Here is a 20075-nt window from a genome sequence, read left to right on the forward strand (position 1 = left end):
AAAAGCATTTGACAAAATTCAACATCCCTTCACGGTAAAGATTCTGAACACATTAGGTATAGAAGGAAAGTATCTCAACACAGTAAAAGCCATGTATGACAAGCCCACTGCTAGTATCATCCCAAATAGGGAAAATCTGAAGGCTTTTCCCTTAAAGACAGGAACAATACAAGGATGCCCACTCTCACCACTTCTATTTAATGTAGTACTGGAGGTACTAGCCAGAGCAGTCAGACAAGAGAAAGAAAGTGCATCCAGATTGGAAAAGATGAAGTCAAACTTTCCGATTTGCAGATGACATGATACCATACATAGAAAAACCTAAAGACTCTATCAAAAAACTCTTAGAGCGGGTTAATAATTTCAGTAATGTTGCAGGATACAATTGCTCTATTTTTAAATTCACTAATTCTGCTTGTACCAGTTCAGATTTACTTTTGAGCCCCTCAAGTGATTTTTTGTTTAATTTTAGTTCTGTGAACATATTTACAATGGCTACTTTGAAATCTTTTTCTGTAAATCTAACACGTGGTCACTTACATAGGTAAATTCTGTGGTCACTGTTTTTTCCTCTTCATACTTTCTTATTTCTTTGAGTATTCTTTCTTATACTATTTTGTTGGAAACTGGGCATTTTAGATTATATATTCTAGCAACTCTGGTACTGGTTCATCCCCCAGGGGAACTTGTATTGCTGTTTACCTATTTATTTTGGTAACTGGCTGGATTATTTTAGTGAAGTCTGTCAGCCCCCACCCAAACACACACAGACACAGAGTTAAGCTCTGCTATTGCTCCTCAAGAAAGCATAGTTTTGGGTATGCCCTCAGTTAACCTGGCATGACAGTAGTACTGATAGGACTCTTCCTCTTTTTTTGATCACACCCAGCTGTTAACTCCAGTAGTGGCTATTTGTTTGTTTTCAGTAGTGCCCTGGGACATAAATTCTTCTACAAATGAATCAAATCAAATCTTAGCTCCTTTGATGGAATAGTTTCTGAGGTCAGTATTTGATGTTTGTTCTGATCACAGGAGGGCTCCTCCCTGTTGTCTTATTCCCTCGTTCTTTCCTGTGAGCTGGGCTACATCTAGGCTGTATTTTCATTAGATCCATGAATCTCTTCCCAGTCACCTTTCACCACAATCTCTACTGCCTTCGAAAGCACCCTCAAATTTTAACTTCTCCAAGCTCTGTTTCACATGATGTCCATTCATTTGGGAAGAGATTAAGAGCTTATCTTTTTTATGGTCTGCTTATCCCATAGGCTAAATAAATCTCTGTGCCAGGGCTCTGGATCTGGGGGTGAGAACTAAGCCATGGCAGACTTCTCTTTGAGTGAAACTCCCACTTTAGGAGCTGAGTGCTCAGTAGAGATTAGTAGCATGAGTTCTTAGCTTTCCTCTCCTGGGGTAGAAACATGGCCCCACTGACGAGGAGGGGCTAATTTCTCCCCTTCCTATTCTCAGGGACCCATGGCCAAAGTAGAGCCTTCATTCCATAAGTGGGACTGGGTGGAAGAGGGGAGTCCCCACTTCTCATCATCACAGCCTCAGCTTCAGGCCCTGGGAGCTGAATTAGAAAAGCTAGATGAGAAATGCTGACGTGCTGCCCTCTGGCTAGGAGCTGGGGGGAGGGGAGCCCTGTGTACTTGGCTGCAGCACTCTGCAGTGGAGTCTCTGCCTTGCTGAACTGGGAGGGAGGAAGGAAGGAACAGTGGCTTGGGGTCATGTACCACAGGTTTCCTGTCTTCCTTACTGAATTTTCATAGATTTTCTTGAATAGGTGTTTCTTCTTTGACAACCATTTCCAGAGGCTTTAAATGTTTGGTTTTTGTAGTTCTCCCCAGTTTCACTGCAGAGTAGGTAAATGGAGCTTTTCATGCCAAAATTTGATCTTCTGTCAGCCTCCACATGATTTTAACATTTTAAGAAAGATGGATGGCCTTTACAAACCAACCCTTCAAATCAGCAGATGGCAATACTTATTTTTTTCCTACAGATTTGCGATATGGATGTTAATAAATTATAATGGAAGTTAAGGAATATAGAAAAATTCGTGATATGATCTGTCATACAGTGTTATCAGAAAGACTCAAGGATAAAAAGGAATTTGTATCTTCTTAATCCTCAGATTGGTGTGTTAATTATTAAACTCATGTTATTAGTAAACTATAGTTAACTTCGAAATAATTGTTAATTGTGAAATGATTGCTTATATTCTTGTGATGGTTAGGATTTTTTATCAGGAGGTTTGTTTTTAAACTACACTCATAACACACTTGTTTACTTGCTTTCTGTGTCTCTAGAGAGTGGTTTTATTTCTATGAAGCTGGTACTTGATGCAAGGAAATAATGGAATAGTGACTCATCACTCTTCTTCCTCCACATCAAAGACACATGTCTTGAGTCCCATCTGTGTACTCAAAAAGAAAGTAGAAAAGGTTTATGACAACCATATGTTTAATATGTAGGAATTTAGTAAGCAAGAAATTTTATAAACAAAACGAGAGGCAGTGTGGTGTGGTGATTAAAAAGAGTGCAGGCTCAGGAGGCAGGTTTCCTGGGAATCCCAGGTCCACCACATATTAGCTCTGTGTCTGTTGTTGGACAGGTAAATTTTTGTGATTCAGTTTCTATAACAAAAATAGGAATTTAACTGTTACAAAAGGTAGTTGAAAGAGTGAAAGGAAATAATATATTAGAACAATACTCTGACTATCCTCATCATCATGGTCTGTCTTGTAGATTTGCTGAGACACAGTGATTTTTGGACAGCGTGAATTTGTGGTGTCATCAGAGTGCACGGAGATTAACATATCTTCAGTATTAGTTTCCCAGTAAACTTTTATTTTTTATTTTATTTTATTTTATTTTTTAAATTTTATTTTGTTGATATACATTGTGGCTGATTATTGTTACCCATCACCAAAACCTCCCTCCCTCCTCCCGCCGCCCCCCCACCACTAATGTCCCCTCTGTTTGCTTGTCGTGTCAACTTCAAGTAATTGTGGTTGTTATATCTTCTTCCCCCCCCAGCCCGGTTTTTTTTTGTGTGTGTGTGTGTGTGTGTGTGTGTGTGAATTTATATATTAATTTTTATCTCCCACCAATAAGTGAGAACATGTGGTATTTCTCTTTCTGTGCCTGACTTGTTTCACTTAATATAATTCTCTCAAGGTCCATCCATGTTGTTGCAAATGGCAGTATTTCATTCGTTTTTATAGCTGAGTAATATTCCATTGTGTAGATGTACCACATTTTCCGTATCAACTCATTGGATGATGGACATTTGGTCTGGTTCCAACTCTTGGCTATTGTAAAGAGTGCTGCGATGAACATTGGGCAACAGGTATACCTTCGACTTGATGATTTCCATTCCTCTGGGTATATTCCCAGCAGTGGGATAGCTGGGTCGTATGGTAGATCTATCTGCAGTTGTTTGAGGAACGTCCATACCATTTTCCATAGAGGCTGCACCATTTTGCAGTCCCACCAACAATGTATGAGAGTTCCTTTTTCTCCGCAACCTCGCCAGCATTTATCATTCAGAGTCTTTTGGATTTTATCCATCCTAACTGGGGTTAGATGGTATCTCAATGTGGTTTTGATTTGCATTTCCCAGATGCTGAGTGATGTTGAGCATTTTTTCATATGTCTGTTGGCCATTTGGATATCTTCCTTAGAGAAATGCCTACTTAGCTCTTTTGCCCATTTTTTAATTGGGTTGCTTGTTTTTTTCTTGTAAAGTTGTTTGAGTTCCTTGTATATTCTTGATATTAATCCTTTGTCAGATCTATATTTTGCAAATATTTTCTCCCACTCTGTTGGTTGTCTTTTAACTCTGTTAATTGTTTCTTTGGCTGTGCAGAAGCTTTTTAGTTTGATATAATCCCATTCGTTTATTTTTCCTTTGGTTGCCTGTGCTTTTGGGGTCGTATTCATGAAGTCTGTGTCCAGTCCTATTTCCTGAAGTGTTTCTTTAAGAAGTTTTATTGTTTCAGGGTGTATATTTAAATCCTTAATCCATTTTGAGTTGGTTTTAGTATACGGTGAGAGGTATGGATCTAGTTTCATTCTCCTGCATATGGATATCCAGTTATCCCAGCACCATTTGCTGAAGAGGCAGTCCCTTCCCCAGTGAATAGGCTTGGTGCCTTTGTCAAAGATCAGATGGCAGTAAGTGTGTAGGTTGATTTCTGAATTCTCTATTAGATTCCATTGATCAGTGTGTCTGTTTTTATGCCAGTACCATATTGTTTTGGTTATTATAGCTTTGTAGTATAGCTTAAAGTCAGGTAGTGTTATGCCTCCAGCTTTATTTTTTTTGCTCAGCATTGCTATGGCTATGTGTGGTCTTTTATTGTTCAATATAAATGTCTGGATAGTTCTTTCCATTTCTGAGAAAAATGTCATTGGAATTTTGATGGGGATTGCATTGAATTTGTATATCACTTTGGGTAGTATGGACATTTTCACTATGTTGATTTTTCCAATACAAGAGCATGGGATATCTTTCCATCTTCTTGTATCCCCTCTGATTTCTCTCAGCAGTTGTTTGTAGTTCTCATTATAGAGATTTTTCACCTCCTTGGTTAACTCAATTCCTAAGTATTTTATTTTTTTGGTGGCTATTGTAAATGGGCAGGCTTTCTTGATTTCTCGTTCTGCATGTTCACTATTGGAGAAAAGAAATGCTACTGATTTTTGTGTGTTGATTTTGTATCCTGCTACTGTGCTGAAATCATTTATCAATTCCAAGAGTTTTTTTGTAGAGGTTTTAGGCTGTTCGATATATAGGATCATGTCATCTGCAAACGGGGACAGTTTGACTTCATCTTTTCCAATCTGGATGCCCTTTATTTCCTTCTCTTCTCTGATTGCTCTGGCTAGTACTTCCAACACTATGTTGAATAGGAGTGGTGAGAGTGGGCATCCTTGTCTAGTTCCTGTTCTTAAAGGAAAAGCTTTCAGCTTTTGCCCATTCAGGATGATATTGGCAGTGGGTTTGTCTTATATGGCTTTAATTATGTTGAGATACTTTCCCTCTATACCTAACTTATAGAGGGTCTTTGTCATGAATGAGTGCTGAACTTTATCAAATGCTTTTTCAGGATCTATAGAGATGATCATATGGTCCTTGTGTTTGAGTTTATTAAGATGGTGTATCACATTTATTGATTTGCGTATGTTGAACCAACCTTGCATCCCTGGGATGAATCCCACTTGATCGTGATGAATAATTTTTCGTATGTGTTGCTGTATTCTGTTTGCTAGTATTTTAGTGAGGATTTTTGCATCTATATTCATCAAGGATATTGGCCTGTAGTTTTCTTTTTTGGTTATATCTTTACCTGGTTTTGGTATCAGGATTATGTTTGCCTCATAGAATGAGTTTGGGAGATTTGCATCTGTTTCAGTCTTGAGGAATAGGTTGTAAAGAATCGGTGTCAATTCCTGTTTGAATGTTTGGTAAAATTCTGCTGTGAATCCATCTGGTCCTGGGCTTTTCTTTGTTGAGAGCCTTCTGATAACAGCTTTAATCTCCTTTATTGTTATTGGTCTGTTCAAATTTTCTACGTCTTCATGGTTCAGTTTTGGGAGCTTGTGTGTGTCCAGAAATTTATCCATTTCCTCCAGATTTTCAAATTTGTTGGCATATAGTTGTTTATAGTAGTCTCGAATGATTCCTTGTATTTCAGATGAATCAGTTGTAATATCGCCTTTTTCATTTCTAATTTTGGTTATTTGAGTCTTCTCTCTTCTTTTTTTTGTTAGCCATGCTAATGGTTTGTCAATTTTATTTATCTTTTCAAAAAACCAACTTTTTGATTCATTGATCTTTTTATTGTATTTTTGGTTTTCAATTTCATTCAGTTCTGCTCTGATCTTACTGATTTCTTTCCGTCTGCTAAGTTTAGGTTTGGATTGTTCTTGTTTTTCTCGTTCTTTAAGGTGGTGTTAGGTTGTTCACTTGCCATCTTTCCATTCTTCTGAAGTGAGCATTTAATGCAATAAATTTCCCCCTCAATACTGCTTTTGCAGTATCCCACAGGTTTTGGTATGATGTATCATTGTTTTCATTAGTTTTAATAAATTTTTTGATTTCCTGCTTGATTTCTTCTTGGACCCATATGTCATTAAGTAGAATGCTGTTTTATTTCCATGTGTTTGTATAGTTTCAGACTTTTGTTTGTTATTAATTTCTAGTTTTAATCCATTGTGGTCTGAGAAAATACATGGAATAATTCCAATTTTTTTGAATTTATTGAGACTTGTTTTGTGACCTAATATGTGATCTGTCCTGGAGAATGATCCATGTGCTGATGAGAAGAATGAATATTCTGAGGTTGTTGGATGGAATGTTCTGTAGATATCTGCCAATTCCAATTGGTCTAGAGTCTTGTTTAGATCTTGTGTTTCTCTACTGATTCTTTGCCTAGATGATCTGTCTAATATTGACAGTGGGGTGTTCAGGTCCCCTGCTATTATGGTATTAGTGTCTATTTCCTTCTTTAGGTCTAATAGAGTTTGTTTTATAAATCTGGCTGCTCCAACATTAGGTGCGTACATATTCATGATTGTTATGTCTTCTTGATGGATCAGTCCTTTTATCATTAAGTAGTGTCCCTCATTGTCTCTTTTTATGGTTTTTAGTTTAAAGTCTATTTTGTCAGATATAAGAATAGCTACTCCAGCTCGTTTTTCTTTTCTGTTTGCATGGTAAATCTTTTTTCATCCTTTCACTCTTAGTCTATGTGAATCTTTATGGGTGAGGTGGGTCTCTTGTAGGCAGCATATAGTTGGGTCCTGCTTTTTGATCCAGTCAGCCAGTCCGTGTCTTTTGATTGGGGAATTTAAGCCTTTTACATTAAGAGTTGTTATTGAAAGGTGTTGAATTATTCCTAGCATTTTATTGGTTGTTTGGTTGTCTTAGGTGTCTTTTGTTCCTTGCTTTCTGATTTACTGTTTTGTTTCTGTGTTTGTTGGTTCCTTAGGTTGTAGATAGCATTTTTGTTTGCTTGTTTTCTCTTCATGAATGCCATTTTTATTATACTAGTGGGTATTGATTTTTCTTGGGTTTTTATGGCAGTGGTAGTTATTTTTCAGGAACCAAACCCAGTACTCCCTTGAGGATTTCTTGTAAGGGTGGTTGCATGGTAGTGAACTCCCGCAGTTTTTATTTGTCTGAGAAATATACTATTTGCCCTTCATTTCGGAAGGATAGCCTTGCAGGGTAGAGTATTCTTGGCTGGCAATCTTTGTCTTTTAGTATTTTGAATATATCATCCCATTCCTTTCTAGCTTTTAGGGTTTGTGATGAAAAGTCTGATGTTAGCCTGATTGGAGCTCCCTTATAGGTGGTTTGACGGTTCTCTCTTGCAGCTTTTAAGGTTCTCTCTTTGTCTCTGAGTTTTGCCAATTTGACTATAACATGTCTTGGAGAAGGCCTTTTTGGGTTGAATATGTTTGGAGATCGTTGAGCTTCCTGGATCTGAAGATCTGTGATTTTTCCTATACCTGGGAAGTTTTCTGCCACTGTTTTGTTGAATATGTTTTCAATGCAATCTCCGTTTTCCTCCCCTTCTGGAATACTCATGACTTGGATATTTGAGCGCTTAAGGTTGTCTGATATCTCTCTCAGATTTTCTTCAATGTCTTTGATTCTTTTTTCTTTCTTTTTGTCTGCTTGTGTTATTTCAAACAGCCCATCTTCAAGTTCAGAGGTTTTCTCTTCAACTTCGACAAGCCTGCTGGTTAAACTCTCCATTGTGTTTTTTATTTTGCTGAATAACTTCTTAAGTTCCGTAGGTTCTGCTACATTTTTTTTCAGGACATTGATTTCCTTGTACATTTCCTCTTTCAGGTCCTGTATACTTTTCCTCATTTCATCATGATGTCTAGCTGAGTTTTCTTGTATCTCATTCAGTTTCCTTAGAATTATCACTCAAAATTCCTTGTCAGTCATTTCAAGGGCTTCTTGTTCTATAGGATCTAGAGTTTGAGATTTATTAACTTTTGGTGGTGTACTTTCTTGATTTTTTGTATTTCTGGTATCTATTTTTTGGTGTTTATTCATTGTGGCTGGTGGTTTCACAGTTCACCGGTTTGAGACTAATGACTAACTAAGATGTTGCTGTGGTTGCCAATTTGGTATGGCTCCCTCCGTGACTGCTCATTTGGCCTCTAGTGCCTTGTGTGTGTGGTTGCCTCGGGTCTTGGACCTCTCTGGGGAGCCACCTCTCTGGTCTGCTTGGACTCTGCTGGGCTGCTGGGTCACGGGGCGGTACCTCAGAGTGTGTGGACTCTGCTGAGCTTCCACTTCCCAGGCGGGACTTCTCCCTGTTCTGTGCACTCTGGCCCGGGCTGTTGGATTGTGCAGTGGCGACCCCACAGGGTGTGTGGTTTCTGTCGAGTCTCCGTCTCCCTGGCCAGATGTCTCCCCACTCTGTGCGTACTGGGCTGGGTCATGACTTCTGCAACCCTCGTCTATCAACTGGGCCTTCAAGTCCCTGCTCAGCACCACCTCGCCCAGGAAGTCTACCAGGTTTCTGCTATGCGCAGATGACTGGTTGCTCTGGGTGCCTTTGTAGCACTGTGTAGTCTTTCTTGGGACTTATCACCTTCCTCCGTGTATTGCGGTTATTTGTGTACTTGTCTTATCTCCCACACCAGAGCGTGAGCTCCTCGGGGGAGGAGCCCACAGCACACGGTTCACCTTTGAATCCCCCCAGCGCGGACCGAGTCCAGTGCCCGCCCGCAGTCAGCTCTCCGGCAGGTTAAAGCGAACTTGGGAACTCTCCAATCACACTATTCCTAACCAGAAATCGGTTAGGCGTTTTTCCAAACTGGTGGCCACAGAGATGGTATCTGCCTCCCAGTAACAGGAAGTTTACCAGGGGCCGGAGCCCAGGGTGCGGTGGAGTGACAGTCGGCCCAGCCCGTACTTCCTTGCCCTCTCGACGCTGGCCGGGGACGCCCCATGCCACCAGCGCCCCCAGAGAACCACGGAGGGAGTGGGAGGGGAGGCTGGCCCACAGGCCCCGGGAAGCCCCGCACCGGGGCAAGCACATGGGAAGGCTCGGTGAGGAGGACAGGTTTGGTCGAGCCAGGCCAGAGCTGCCACCACCTGAGAAAATGGAGGCAGCCCCGGGGGCGGTGAGTGGTCCGGTGGGGCAGGCGGAAGCCAGGCGGGCGTGTGCCCCCCGAGCAGGGCTGGGCCGGGGGTCACTCACAGGGCTGTGCCGGGTCAGACGGCTCCCTCTCTGCCTCTGCTTTGTTGCCGCCCCCGCCTCGGGCTGCTCAGTCGGTCCCACAGCTCTGCTCGGGCGCTCCCAGGAATCTTCTTTTATGCCAGCCTAAAACCTCAAATCCTGAATAGGGCATCTGGCCGCCTTCAGCGCAGCCCCGGCCTCCAGGTTCCTGGCTGCATCAACAGCAGCCCCGGCGCCATGTACCCTGTTTAGAGACTCGCTTTTTCAGCTAAGAAACAGCTCTTTTCCTGCTCCATACTTCAAATCTGTTGCCTGTAAATCCCAATAAACTTTTAAAAATTGAAATATACATTCATAAAAGTATATAATTCATAAGTAGACAACTCAAGGAATTGTCACAAAGTAAACCTACTCATTTAGCCAGCACCAGATTAAGAAATAGAACCATACCAACACGCCATAAACTCTCCTCATTACTTTTTTAGTCACTCCCTAGTCCCCAGAGGTAATCTCTATCCTTTTATCACCATAGATTAGCTTTACCTGTTTTTGAACTTCATACAGAAGAATAATATAGTGTGTAGTCTTCTGTATTTGTCTTCTCTCGTTTGTTATCTTTGTGAGGTTCATTTATGCAGCAGTGAATGCTAAAGTAGTGATTTATTCATTTTTATTGTTGTACAGTATTCCATGGTTTGAATATCCTGCCACTTACTTATATCTTTTTTTCTGTTGCATTGCCTATCTTTTCTTACTGACTTTTTTGAACACCATATATTCTGGTATTCTAGGTATGAGTCCTTTATATTGCAAATATCTTCTCTCTGTGGCTTGTTTTTGCATTCTCTTGATGGTGTTCATTCATGAACAGAAATTTTTAATTTTAATATAGTCCAGTTTTTCAAAACATTCTTTATAATAAGCTAAGTGAAGAAATTTTTTCCTGTCTCAAGGTCATGAAGATAATTTCTGGAACCTTATGTCTTATACAGTTATATCTGTAACAACCTGGAATCAATTTGTATATGTGCTATGAGACAGGGATAAAGTTTTAATTATTTTTGTATAGATATCCAGATAGTCCAGTCCTATTTATTGAAAAGAGCATTCTTGTTATTCTAGTAATCAGATATTTATGAGAATGTTTGTATATTTTCTGGGGTTTTTTTTCCATTGGTTAATTTCTTTATGCTTGTTCCATTACCACACTGTATTGATTTGTGTGGCTTCATGGAAATTTTTTATTTCTGGTAGTATACATTCTTTACATTTTTTGTTATTTAAGATTTTTTTGGCTGTTTGGCCCTTTGCATTTTAATATAAATTAAGAATTATCTCATCAATTTGCAAGTGCCCACACACAAGCACACAACATACAAATTCACACACACATCTCCTGAGGTTTTGATGGGAATTGCTATGAAGCTGTATGTCTATTTGGAGATAATTGACATCTTTACAGTACTGAATTTTCCAATCCATGAGCAAGATGTATCCTGCCATTTATTTAGGTCATCTTTAATTTTTTTCAATACATTATTATTATTTATTATTACAGTTTTCTGGGTCATAATCACATGTAATTTGTTAAATTTATTCCTAGCTATTGATTTTTAAAATGTTATAATAAAATTGTTATTGTATAAGTTATTTATTGCTAGGTCATAGAAATATTGATTTTTTAGTGTATTTATATTATATCCAGCAACTTGTGAAAGTCATTTTTAATTCTATGATTTTGTTTTTATTTAGATCCTTTTGGATTTTCTATATACTCAATCATGTGATTTATGAAGAATGACAGTTTCTTCCCAATATTTGGGAGTGGGAGGACACTTATTACAATGTCCAGAACCTCCAATATAGTGTTAAATAGATGTGATGATAGTAGGTATCTTTTTCTTGTTGCTGATTTCAGAGCCATAGATTTCAACATGGCTGATTGCTGTATTTTTGATAATTTCTATCACATCAAAGATGTTTCCTTGTATTCTTAACTTACTGAAAGCTTTTATTATGAATGTGTGTTGAATTTTCTGCATCCATTGAGATGATTATATGATATTTATTCTTTGTTAATGTGGTAGTTACATTAATTTTTAAAAATTTTTACTTATTTATTTAATTTTGGGCAGCTGGCCAGTCCAGGGATCCTAACCCATCATGCTCTTGGTGTTTTTAGCACCATGCTCTAACCAAGTGAACAAACTGGCCAGCCTAATTTTTGAATGTTAAAGCCAATCTTGCATTCCTAATGTAAACTTAACTTGGTCATGATATTTAGTCTGATTTGATAAGTGAACGTTTTGTTTTTCCATCTGTGCTCATGAGAGATATACATCTGTGGTTTCCTTTCTTGTGACATCTTCATAAGGGTTTATCAAAGATACTGGCCTTGTAAAAAGAGTTGGAATACATTTTTGTTTTCTTCTATTTTGGCGTGAAAAAATCAGTGATAAAATCCTGGCCAGGATTTTAATTTGTAAGAAGGTTTTTAATTACAGATTCAATTTCTCAAATAGATGTGATCCTTTTGATTTTCTTTTTCTTCTTTTATCAGTATTGATAGGTTGTATTTTTCCTGGAATATGTCTTTCATTTAAAATTTTAAATTCTTTGGCATGAAATTGATTAGTTTTTTTAAGAGAACTAACTTTTGACTTTATTGATTCTCTTTCTTGAATGCTAACTTCTATTGTAATATCTTCCTTGGTGCACAAGTCATTTAGAAGAATAATGATTAACTTCTGAATATTGGGGACCCCTAATCAGTTTGCTATTGATTTCTATCTTAATTCCACCATGATCATTTAACCTACTCTATATCAGTACTTCTCAAATTCTGTGTGGTGGAGGACTTGTTTTTTTTCCTTCAATCTCTGATGGACAGGCAGCTTTTATAAAATACAATAAAAATGCAGATACTAGAAAACTGAGATAAAAAATATATATAAGGTCTAAGTTCCAACTTTTTATTATTAGATTCTACTGGAATACACTACATCAGACAGCTATAGTATTTTCTAAACATTTCTTCTCAATTGCTAATAATAGGTGTAAACCAGTATGGAACACAGTTTAAGTACCACTCTTCATTGTGATTTTAATCTTTGGAGTTTGTTGAGACTTGCTTCATAGCCTAGCACATGGTCAATTTCAATAAATGTTTAATGTGCAGCTTGAAAGATGGTATATTCTGCACTTGTAGGGTGGAGTGTTTCATGTATGTCAGATCAAGTTTGTTCAATATGTTTAACTTTTCAATGTTCTTACTGTTTCTTTTTGTCTAACTGTTCTATGGATTGATTACTGAGAGGTATATTAAATCTCCCACTATGATTGTGGATTTGTGTGTTTTTTCTTTTGGTTCTGTCAATTTTTTATTTATGTATTTTGAGGATATATTATTCAAATTTACAATTGCTTTGTCTTACCAGTAGATGACACTTGTAAAGGGTCTATTGAATCTTCCACTTTCTATTATTGTATTTTGCCTTAAAGTGTACTTCATCTAATAATTCATATAGTAATGCCAGCTTTATTTTTATTAGTGTATATCTTTTTCTGTTCTGTAAAAATGTCTCTTGTAACCAACATGTAGTTTTCTGGGTTTTATTTTTTTGTTATTATTTATTTTTTGGTGGCTAGCTAATAAAGTGGTGCTGTTTTTTATTAATCAATTATATTGAGATGCAATTTACATAGAGTAAAATGCACTCATTTAAATGTGCAGTTTGATCAGGTTTGACAAATGTATATGCACGTGTAATCACTAATACAGTCAAGTCATAGACTGTTTCCATCAGCTTCAAAGTTTTCTTCATGCTCTTTCCCATTGCCAGCTTGAGCAATCACTATTCTGCCTTCTTTTCTAGAATTTCATGTAAGTGGAATTACACAGTATATACTATTTTGTGTCTGGCTTTGAGGGGGAAAAGCAGTGCAAAAGAATGTTGGGCTCATCACAGTTAATTTCCCTTATTTATCTCCAGGATCTTGGCCCTCAAGACCTGGCTGACTTGGTAACCCTCCAGTGCTTTAACAAACTCATGTATTTGTATTTTTTTTATTCAGCTCTTCTAGTTGGTGTCAGTGGGAGGGTTGGTCTTAAACATTGATTTTCATAATAGCCAGAAGCAAAAGAGATCCAGCAATATTTAGTGAAGTACAAAGATACACAGATGTTAAGGGTGAAGGTGAGTGTTCTAATTAAATGGAATCCAGGGAATTCCCTCAGGAAACTTAGAAGGATTGAAAAATTCAAGAGCATGTTGTTCCCATTAAGTATAGGACATATATCCTATATTGTGTTGTCAGTTAGGAATCAGTGCCAGAAATTAGATATTTTAAGCAGGAGAACGTTTATTACAGGCTGCAAATTGTTGGAAGGTCTGAAGGAGCTAATTGTATACTTGGCCTACAAGAATGACTCCCCAGACAATTATAGAACTGCTTTTGGAGTCTATAGTTCCATTGTACATCACTACAGATTTTTCATTTTATAGCACAAATTTTTATTTTTTTTTAGTTTTTTTTATTGAATCATAATTGATTATACATATTTCGGGGGTTCAATGTTGACCTATGTTGATCAAATCTATATTACTAGTATATATATTGTTACAAATTGTACTTATTCTTTATGCTCCTTTTCCAATCTCTCCCTATCCCCCTCTCCTTCCCCCCTCCCACCACCAGTAACCCTAGATTTCTTCTCTCCCTCTGAAAGAGTAATGGTTACTTTGTTGATTTGTTGCCTAGATGATCTGTCCAATGCTGAGGGGTGTGTTCAGGTCCCCCAATATTATCAAAGAGCAGCTGCTTCTTCTGTTACTCTGTAATGGGCTTTGTGGAGAGAGACATCCTCTTCTTTTCTTTGGTCTCTGCTGGTGACTCTTCTTGTCTCAATGTACTCCAGTGGCTGGTGGGCCTTCTGCGTGGTGGTTGTGATGTGTAGCCACTTTTGTGGCAGTTGTGGTTACTGTGGTGGCTGTGGTGGGCCACCCACATGGAGGTGATGTTTTTGGCATGCTCCTTGGTGCTGGTGGCATTCCTGATTGTGGCGAGGGGCATCCAGTTCCCGGCTCAATGCTTTGGGTCCCCAGGCGGGCCCTGAGGCACTGGTGGTGTGCCTGTTTGTGGGCGGGGGGGGGGATCCAGTCCACGACTCCATGCTTCAGGTCCCCTGGAGGGCCCCAAGGTGCTGGTGGTGTGCCTGGGCTGGAACTAATTTTTGTCCTTTGCTTACTTCTGAAATGAGGGAACTTCCTATAGGGACCAGTACTTGAGCTGTGTGGTTCGGCTAAATTGCTGCTTTGCTGCTGTTTCCCTAGGGAAGTCTTTTTGTGCAGCTCAGGTTTTAATGGTTGACCTTATAGGTACTTCTGGCTCTCCAGAGACTCGGTGCACCTGGGTTATGTAGAAATTCTGAACTGGGTCTGAGTCTTTTCATCAGACTGCAACCCATGCAATTCTGTATTCCTGACCAGTCTCCTCTGAGTGGTTCTTCACTGATTGGGGTGCCGGTCAGCTGTCCCTGCTGTGCCCCAGTGTTCCCCCGGTGGTCCTGTCTCCTCACCACCAGTGCTCCAAACACTTCCCATGGGACAGGCCGCACACCAGTCCTGGCAATGACTCACTGGTCTCTGAACGGCTCCTTTTTTCAGTTGTTGTGGCTCCTCACTCCTGTGTGGGTCAACGGGAACCCTATTAGTGGTCTTGCTGTCCTAGGGGCCACCTCCAAGCAACTCCATCTGGAGGGCACAGCTGTGGCTTCTGCTGGCTCCTGCTCTGTGCGCTCAGCAGCTCCAGTTTTAAAATGGCCGTGTCCAGAAATGCTCAGAGCAGCTTTTTCTTTCTCTCATCATGGCTTCTCCTGCCTTCATGAACTCCATAGGTCTCTCCTCCTCTACCCCTGAGCTCTAGCAGCCCCAGCTTGGATGTTGTTGCTTTTTTATAGTTGTAAATTGGTTGATTTGTGGGAGACAGTGATGCTGGGGACCGTCTATTCTGCCATCTTGACCAGAAGCCCCAGTAGCACAAATTTTTAAGTTAAGGAAATTAATAACTATTTGGGATGTTTGGTGTTATAAATCAAGTGTAAGTAGGTTAAATTATATTAAAATAAGTGTCAAGTTCCAACATCTAATATGATGAGAAGGATTTTTTGTTGTTGTTTTAACATGTAAAGCAAATTTTTCTAGTTTAAATACAGAAATGTAAAAATCTCAATATAGAAATGTAAAAGTCAGCTGTGTTTCTTTAGGTTTACTTGATAGAAATTTCTGTAAATTGTGTTTTATATTGCAGAGTATTATATCACTGTGCATTAAAATGTGGTACTCTGTAAGTTTTGTTACTTGAAGTTGAATAAACATCTGCAGAGAAAAAGTTATAGAGCTGCTCTGTCAGGGAAGCCACTGCCTCACAGACGGCCACTAGAACTGTGCAAGCAACAGTTGCTGCTGCTATTAGACCATGCCCTTGCTTGCTGTCAGCAATCACAGAGGCCCAGCAAGAAAGCCTTTCCCTCACTTCAGCCTTCCAAGTCTCATAAGAATGCCTCCAATTGATGAAACCTAATTTGAATCAAACACCACCTGAAAGGGATATAGGAATTGTAGATTTTGGCTTAGGAATTTTTCCAAGGATTTTCCAGAATGGGGATGATGAGAGCAAATCCAAAGTTTGTACCATGTATATAAATTAAAAGTCCAGTGTCCCTGTAACTTAGAGTGAGTGATAGAGAATTCAGTGTTGTTCTGAATAAACTGTCATTTTTTTCCCTCTGACATTGCCATCAATAAATATAATATTTAATAAGACTTCATCTTCTGTACTTTTGGTTTTTTCCAGTTGCTACCTAAGGATATTATGGTTTGTGATTTAAATATCCAGAATGTATATCAATCAGTTAAAGATTATGCTTAAGTTCAATTAATATTTTAGTGTTTGTTGATACCTAGCATTGCCTTGATAACTCTTAAGAATTTAAACAGCTTACCAGAATTGGCATTACCTAATTCCAAGATCATTTTTAGAGATAATCATGAAATCAACTTAATTCATAACCAGGTACATATGTAAGTCTTTAATCAACTTTCTTTGTAATTGTTATCGTATATTCAAGGACACTTTATTATATAATATAGGAATTCAGATCTTGATATGAAAATGTCAGTGATATCCTCAAAGGCAAAAGCTAAATATATTAGCTTCCTCCAGCATTACCCTTTCTATTACAACACCATGTTTGTTTATCTGTTTTCCCTGCTTTCTTTTTCTTTCGTAAGGTGGGTGGTGTGGTATCAATAAGGGGCCTGAATAAAGTCAGGACAATATTGTTTAGATGCTTTCTGGTTTGTTGTGAGGTACTGAGGCTTTATGATGTTTTCAGTTCAACAGCTGTAGATGGTTTGCACTTCAGGAGAGAATACAAAATAAAAACAAACACAAGGAGACTGGTGAACTGTAGTATGATTGTTAGCCTGAATGTTAACAATCATAGAAATGACAGTATTTGGACTAGATGTTAGAAGGCATATGAGGTTTAAATAGCTCTAATTTGACAGTTTGGGGCTAGTATTTTTGTATGTCAAATAGGCTCTGTTTGTGATTTACAGTGATTCTGCATTTAATATTCTGCTCAATTTTCCTCTTGCTGTTTGCATTAGAGAGAATTCATTGCAAAGAACTCTAAAAAAGAACTGACTTAATTTTATTTTAGGGCACTTTGAATCCAAGACTACACTTTGTAAATATTCTAACAAAATCATTTCAGAGAACAGGGAGAAGTTCCTTTACCATAATTTTTATTACCACTCATTTATTAGTATTAGTTAATTCATCTGTGTTGATAAATATGATTTTTAGCATGCATTTTATTTTTGTGAAATCATAAGGCTTGATAAGACTTTAAAAGACCCCTTGTACCTCCTTCAGAAAGATATTCTCCTTCATAGATGAGTATTTATCCATTTTTAAAAAAAATCATGGGAAAAGACTATGAGGGTACTTCAAAAATTTTGTGGAAAAATTGAACTAAAAGATAATACAAATCCTTCCATGAACTTTCTGAAGATCCCTAATATTATTTGTTTACCTAACCAACCACTTAATTTTGGAAAATTCTCTGATCAAATGTTTGAATGGTGAATGTCTGACCAGTGAAATGTTTGAGTGTTTTTCAAATTATTCCTGATCATAACTTTCTTTCATTATTTTTCTGAGGTTATTTTTAATTGTTAGTTATCTGTAGTACCTTAGTACCTCACTAAACAAGTTTAATTTGTGTTCTTTTGATTTTTAATCAGCTTATAAAGTAATTTTTTAGAGGATGAATGTGTGGGAAAATATCAGAATTGTCATTAAGAATTTTTTCTATATTGGGGACTTTAAAAAATGTTGATAATGAAGTTAATAAAGTGTGTTTTAATCCTTTTTTTTTTCTGTCCTCTCAGGTGGATCTCCTTACTTAGCAACCAAAATAAATGAAGCAAAAGACTTGCTAGAAGCAACCACCAAACACTGATTTATGCCCAAGGACCATACTGAAGGGAAAAAAGGGTGGAACTTTAAAAAAAAAAAAAGAGGAAAAGAAGTCCTGCAAATTAATCTAAAACAATCTTCTTAATTTTCACACATGTACTGACCTTAATCTTTTCTTTTGCCGTTAAATTATATAACAATAAAGGGTAAATAGTCTTGCTTTTTATTATCTTTTAAAGGAACCCCTTAGTTCCTTAAGGATCTTTTCTTTATTCCTTTCTGTGACATTCATACTTTTTAAAGATTTTTGTTATATTAGTCCTAAATCCTGCCACCCACCCCCACCCCACAAAAAAAAAAAAAAAACTACGATTGAGATTTGTGGGCAGTGAGTAGGAATTTTCTTCATATTTGTGCCCTCATTGTCCCTTGTTTCCTCAGAAGAATTTGGGACTCTGCTTACGTAAGGTGCTTTAAATGTTTTGAGACCAAACATTGTCCACCACCTCATGGGGCAATTATATGACACATAATGGAATTTCTAAATGGTGTTTTGTAAAGTAGTGGTTAGGACTTGTTAAAGAACTCTGCTATCTCTGAAAGCCTATAGCTGAAGCATGAGAACTTGGAGAGCTACCGAAATAATTAAAGATTTATCAAATGAGCCCTATGAGGAAAGGCTGAAAAGAGCCAAGAGAAGTCTGAGAAATTTGTATTTAATTGTGGTCTTTCAGTACTGCATATTTATTTAACTATTTATTCTAAAAATATTTACTGACTACCTGTGATGTGTAAGGCACTGTAGTGGGTTCTCTGAGAGTTATAAGTATAAACCAAGGCATGAGTCCTAACCCAAAGGAACGTGTATTTAGAGGAAGACTAAATCACATACACAATGAATACTGTTAGAGAAGGACAGATGATGTTAAGGAAGTTCAAAAGAAGAAAAATTTTAAACTGAGTGCATGGTGCAGGAGGGTAAGCTTTGTGGATTCAGTGGCATAGAGCTGGGCCTTAAAGAAAAAGTTAAAAAGAGATAACACATGATTGGTGAGTCAGTGTTATTTCCCCTGAGATCAGAATTAGCAGAAATAGATATATCAGTTACTGTGATTAGAGTGCAGCGTTTCTCAAAAGCAAGGGATGACAGAGTGGTCATGAAAGGCCAACCCCTTGACTTACACTGCATTAAATTAATTTCTCAAGACAGTCCCTGGACATCACCACTTAACTATTCCAAAGGTGAGAAAACAGATTCAGGTACGGAGTACCAGCATTATTTCCCAACACTCCTTTAAAATCCTAGGTTTATTCCAGGCAAACAGAACTACTGTATTTATCTTAAAATAAAATATCTTAGATGCATCTTTCAATTTATGACATTCTGCATTTTAGGAGTTCTCAACCTTGGCACTTTTGACATGTTGGGCTGAATAATTCTTTTTTGTGGGGATCTTATAGATGCTCTTCTGCATTTTAGGTGATTAGCACTATCCCTAGCCTGTTGTCTGTTAAAGACCAGTAGCTTTTCCTCAGTTGTGACAACCAAAAATGTTTCCAGACTTTGGAGGGCAAAACCGCCCCCAGTTGAGAACCACTGCTATAAATGTTTAAATAATATTTTTTCTTTTGGTACATGAAGTAATGGTCTGACTTAAAATTGATTGAATCTTAGAGTCAATAAAATATGGTTCTTGCTTTAGAGTCCCCATGCACGTCCTAATATTCTCATGCTTTAGTGTTTTTCGTTTGTCTGCTCACTATTGTCCCTGTACCTAGAATGCCATCCTAATTCCCAGATTTCCATATTCCCAAAGTCTAGGGATAGTTCAAGGCCATGCTAAAATGTATCCATCTTTTTCTGGTGCTTCCAGCAAAAGTAATATCATGAATTGTCAGGTCTCTGAGAGCAGGGACCATACCTGTCTCGTTCACTACTATATTGGCACCAACAAATAAATATTTGTTGAATGAATGAGTAAATTCCTATAGTACTTTATTTCTCACTTGTGGTATCTATAACTTGGTACCTTATGATACAACTCTTGGTGTAACATGCCTAATTTCTCCTACTAAAGTGCAAGAAAGGACATGTAGAGAAGAATCTTGCCATTCATCTTTTTAACCTCTCTTTAGTATGGGGCATTTGCACTTAGCAGACATCACAAAGTTGTAAGCACTAAGAAAATGTTGCTGTTTTCCAATACTATGCATCAAATAGTGTTACTGCTCATTTGGAAAGTTATGTTAAGCAAAGTTGAGCCAGCCTCAGACATACCTTTTAAATGGTGTCGTATTTTCCTAACTCATACTGCATTAGTGAGAATTTGAGTCACCCCAGCATTAGCTTGGAATCTCCTTCATTCCCATTTTCCT

At 37.9% G+C, this 20075-nt stretch overlaps 1 protein-coding gene across 1 annotated transcript in view; it reads left to right on the forward strand.

Annotated features, from left to right (window-relative positions):
* Positions 1 to 19674, forward strand: part of DNAJC15 (DnaJ heat shock protein family (Hsp40) member C15) — an 89143-nt gene extending 69469 nt beyond the window's left edge. The window contains exon 6 of the mRNA XM_063102900.1: positions 17672 to 19674. Within this exon, the coding sequence (XP_062958970.1) occupies positions 17672 to 17742 (71 nt within the window). The 3' untranslated portion in view covers positions 17743 to 19674. The remainder of the gene's footprint in view (positions 1 to 17671) is intronic.
* The last annotated feature ends 401 nt before the right edge of the window (positions 19675 to 20075 follow it).

The sequence above is a fragment of the Cynocephalus volans genome, chromosome 7 (assembly GCF_027409185.1).
Source record: "Cynocephalus volans isolate mCynVol1 chromosome 7, mCynVol1.pri, whole genome shotgun sequence".
Classification (NCBI taxonomy): domain Eukaryota; kingdom Metazoa; phylum Chordata; class Mammalia; order Dermoptera; family Cynocephalidae; genus Cynocephalus; species Cynocephalus volans.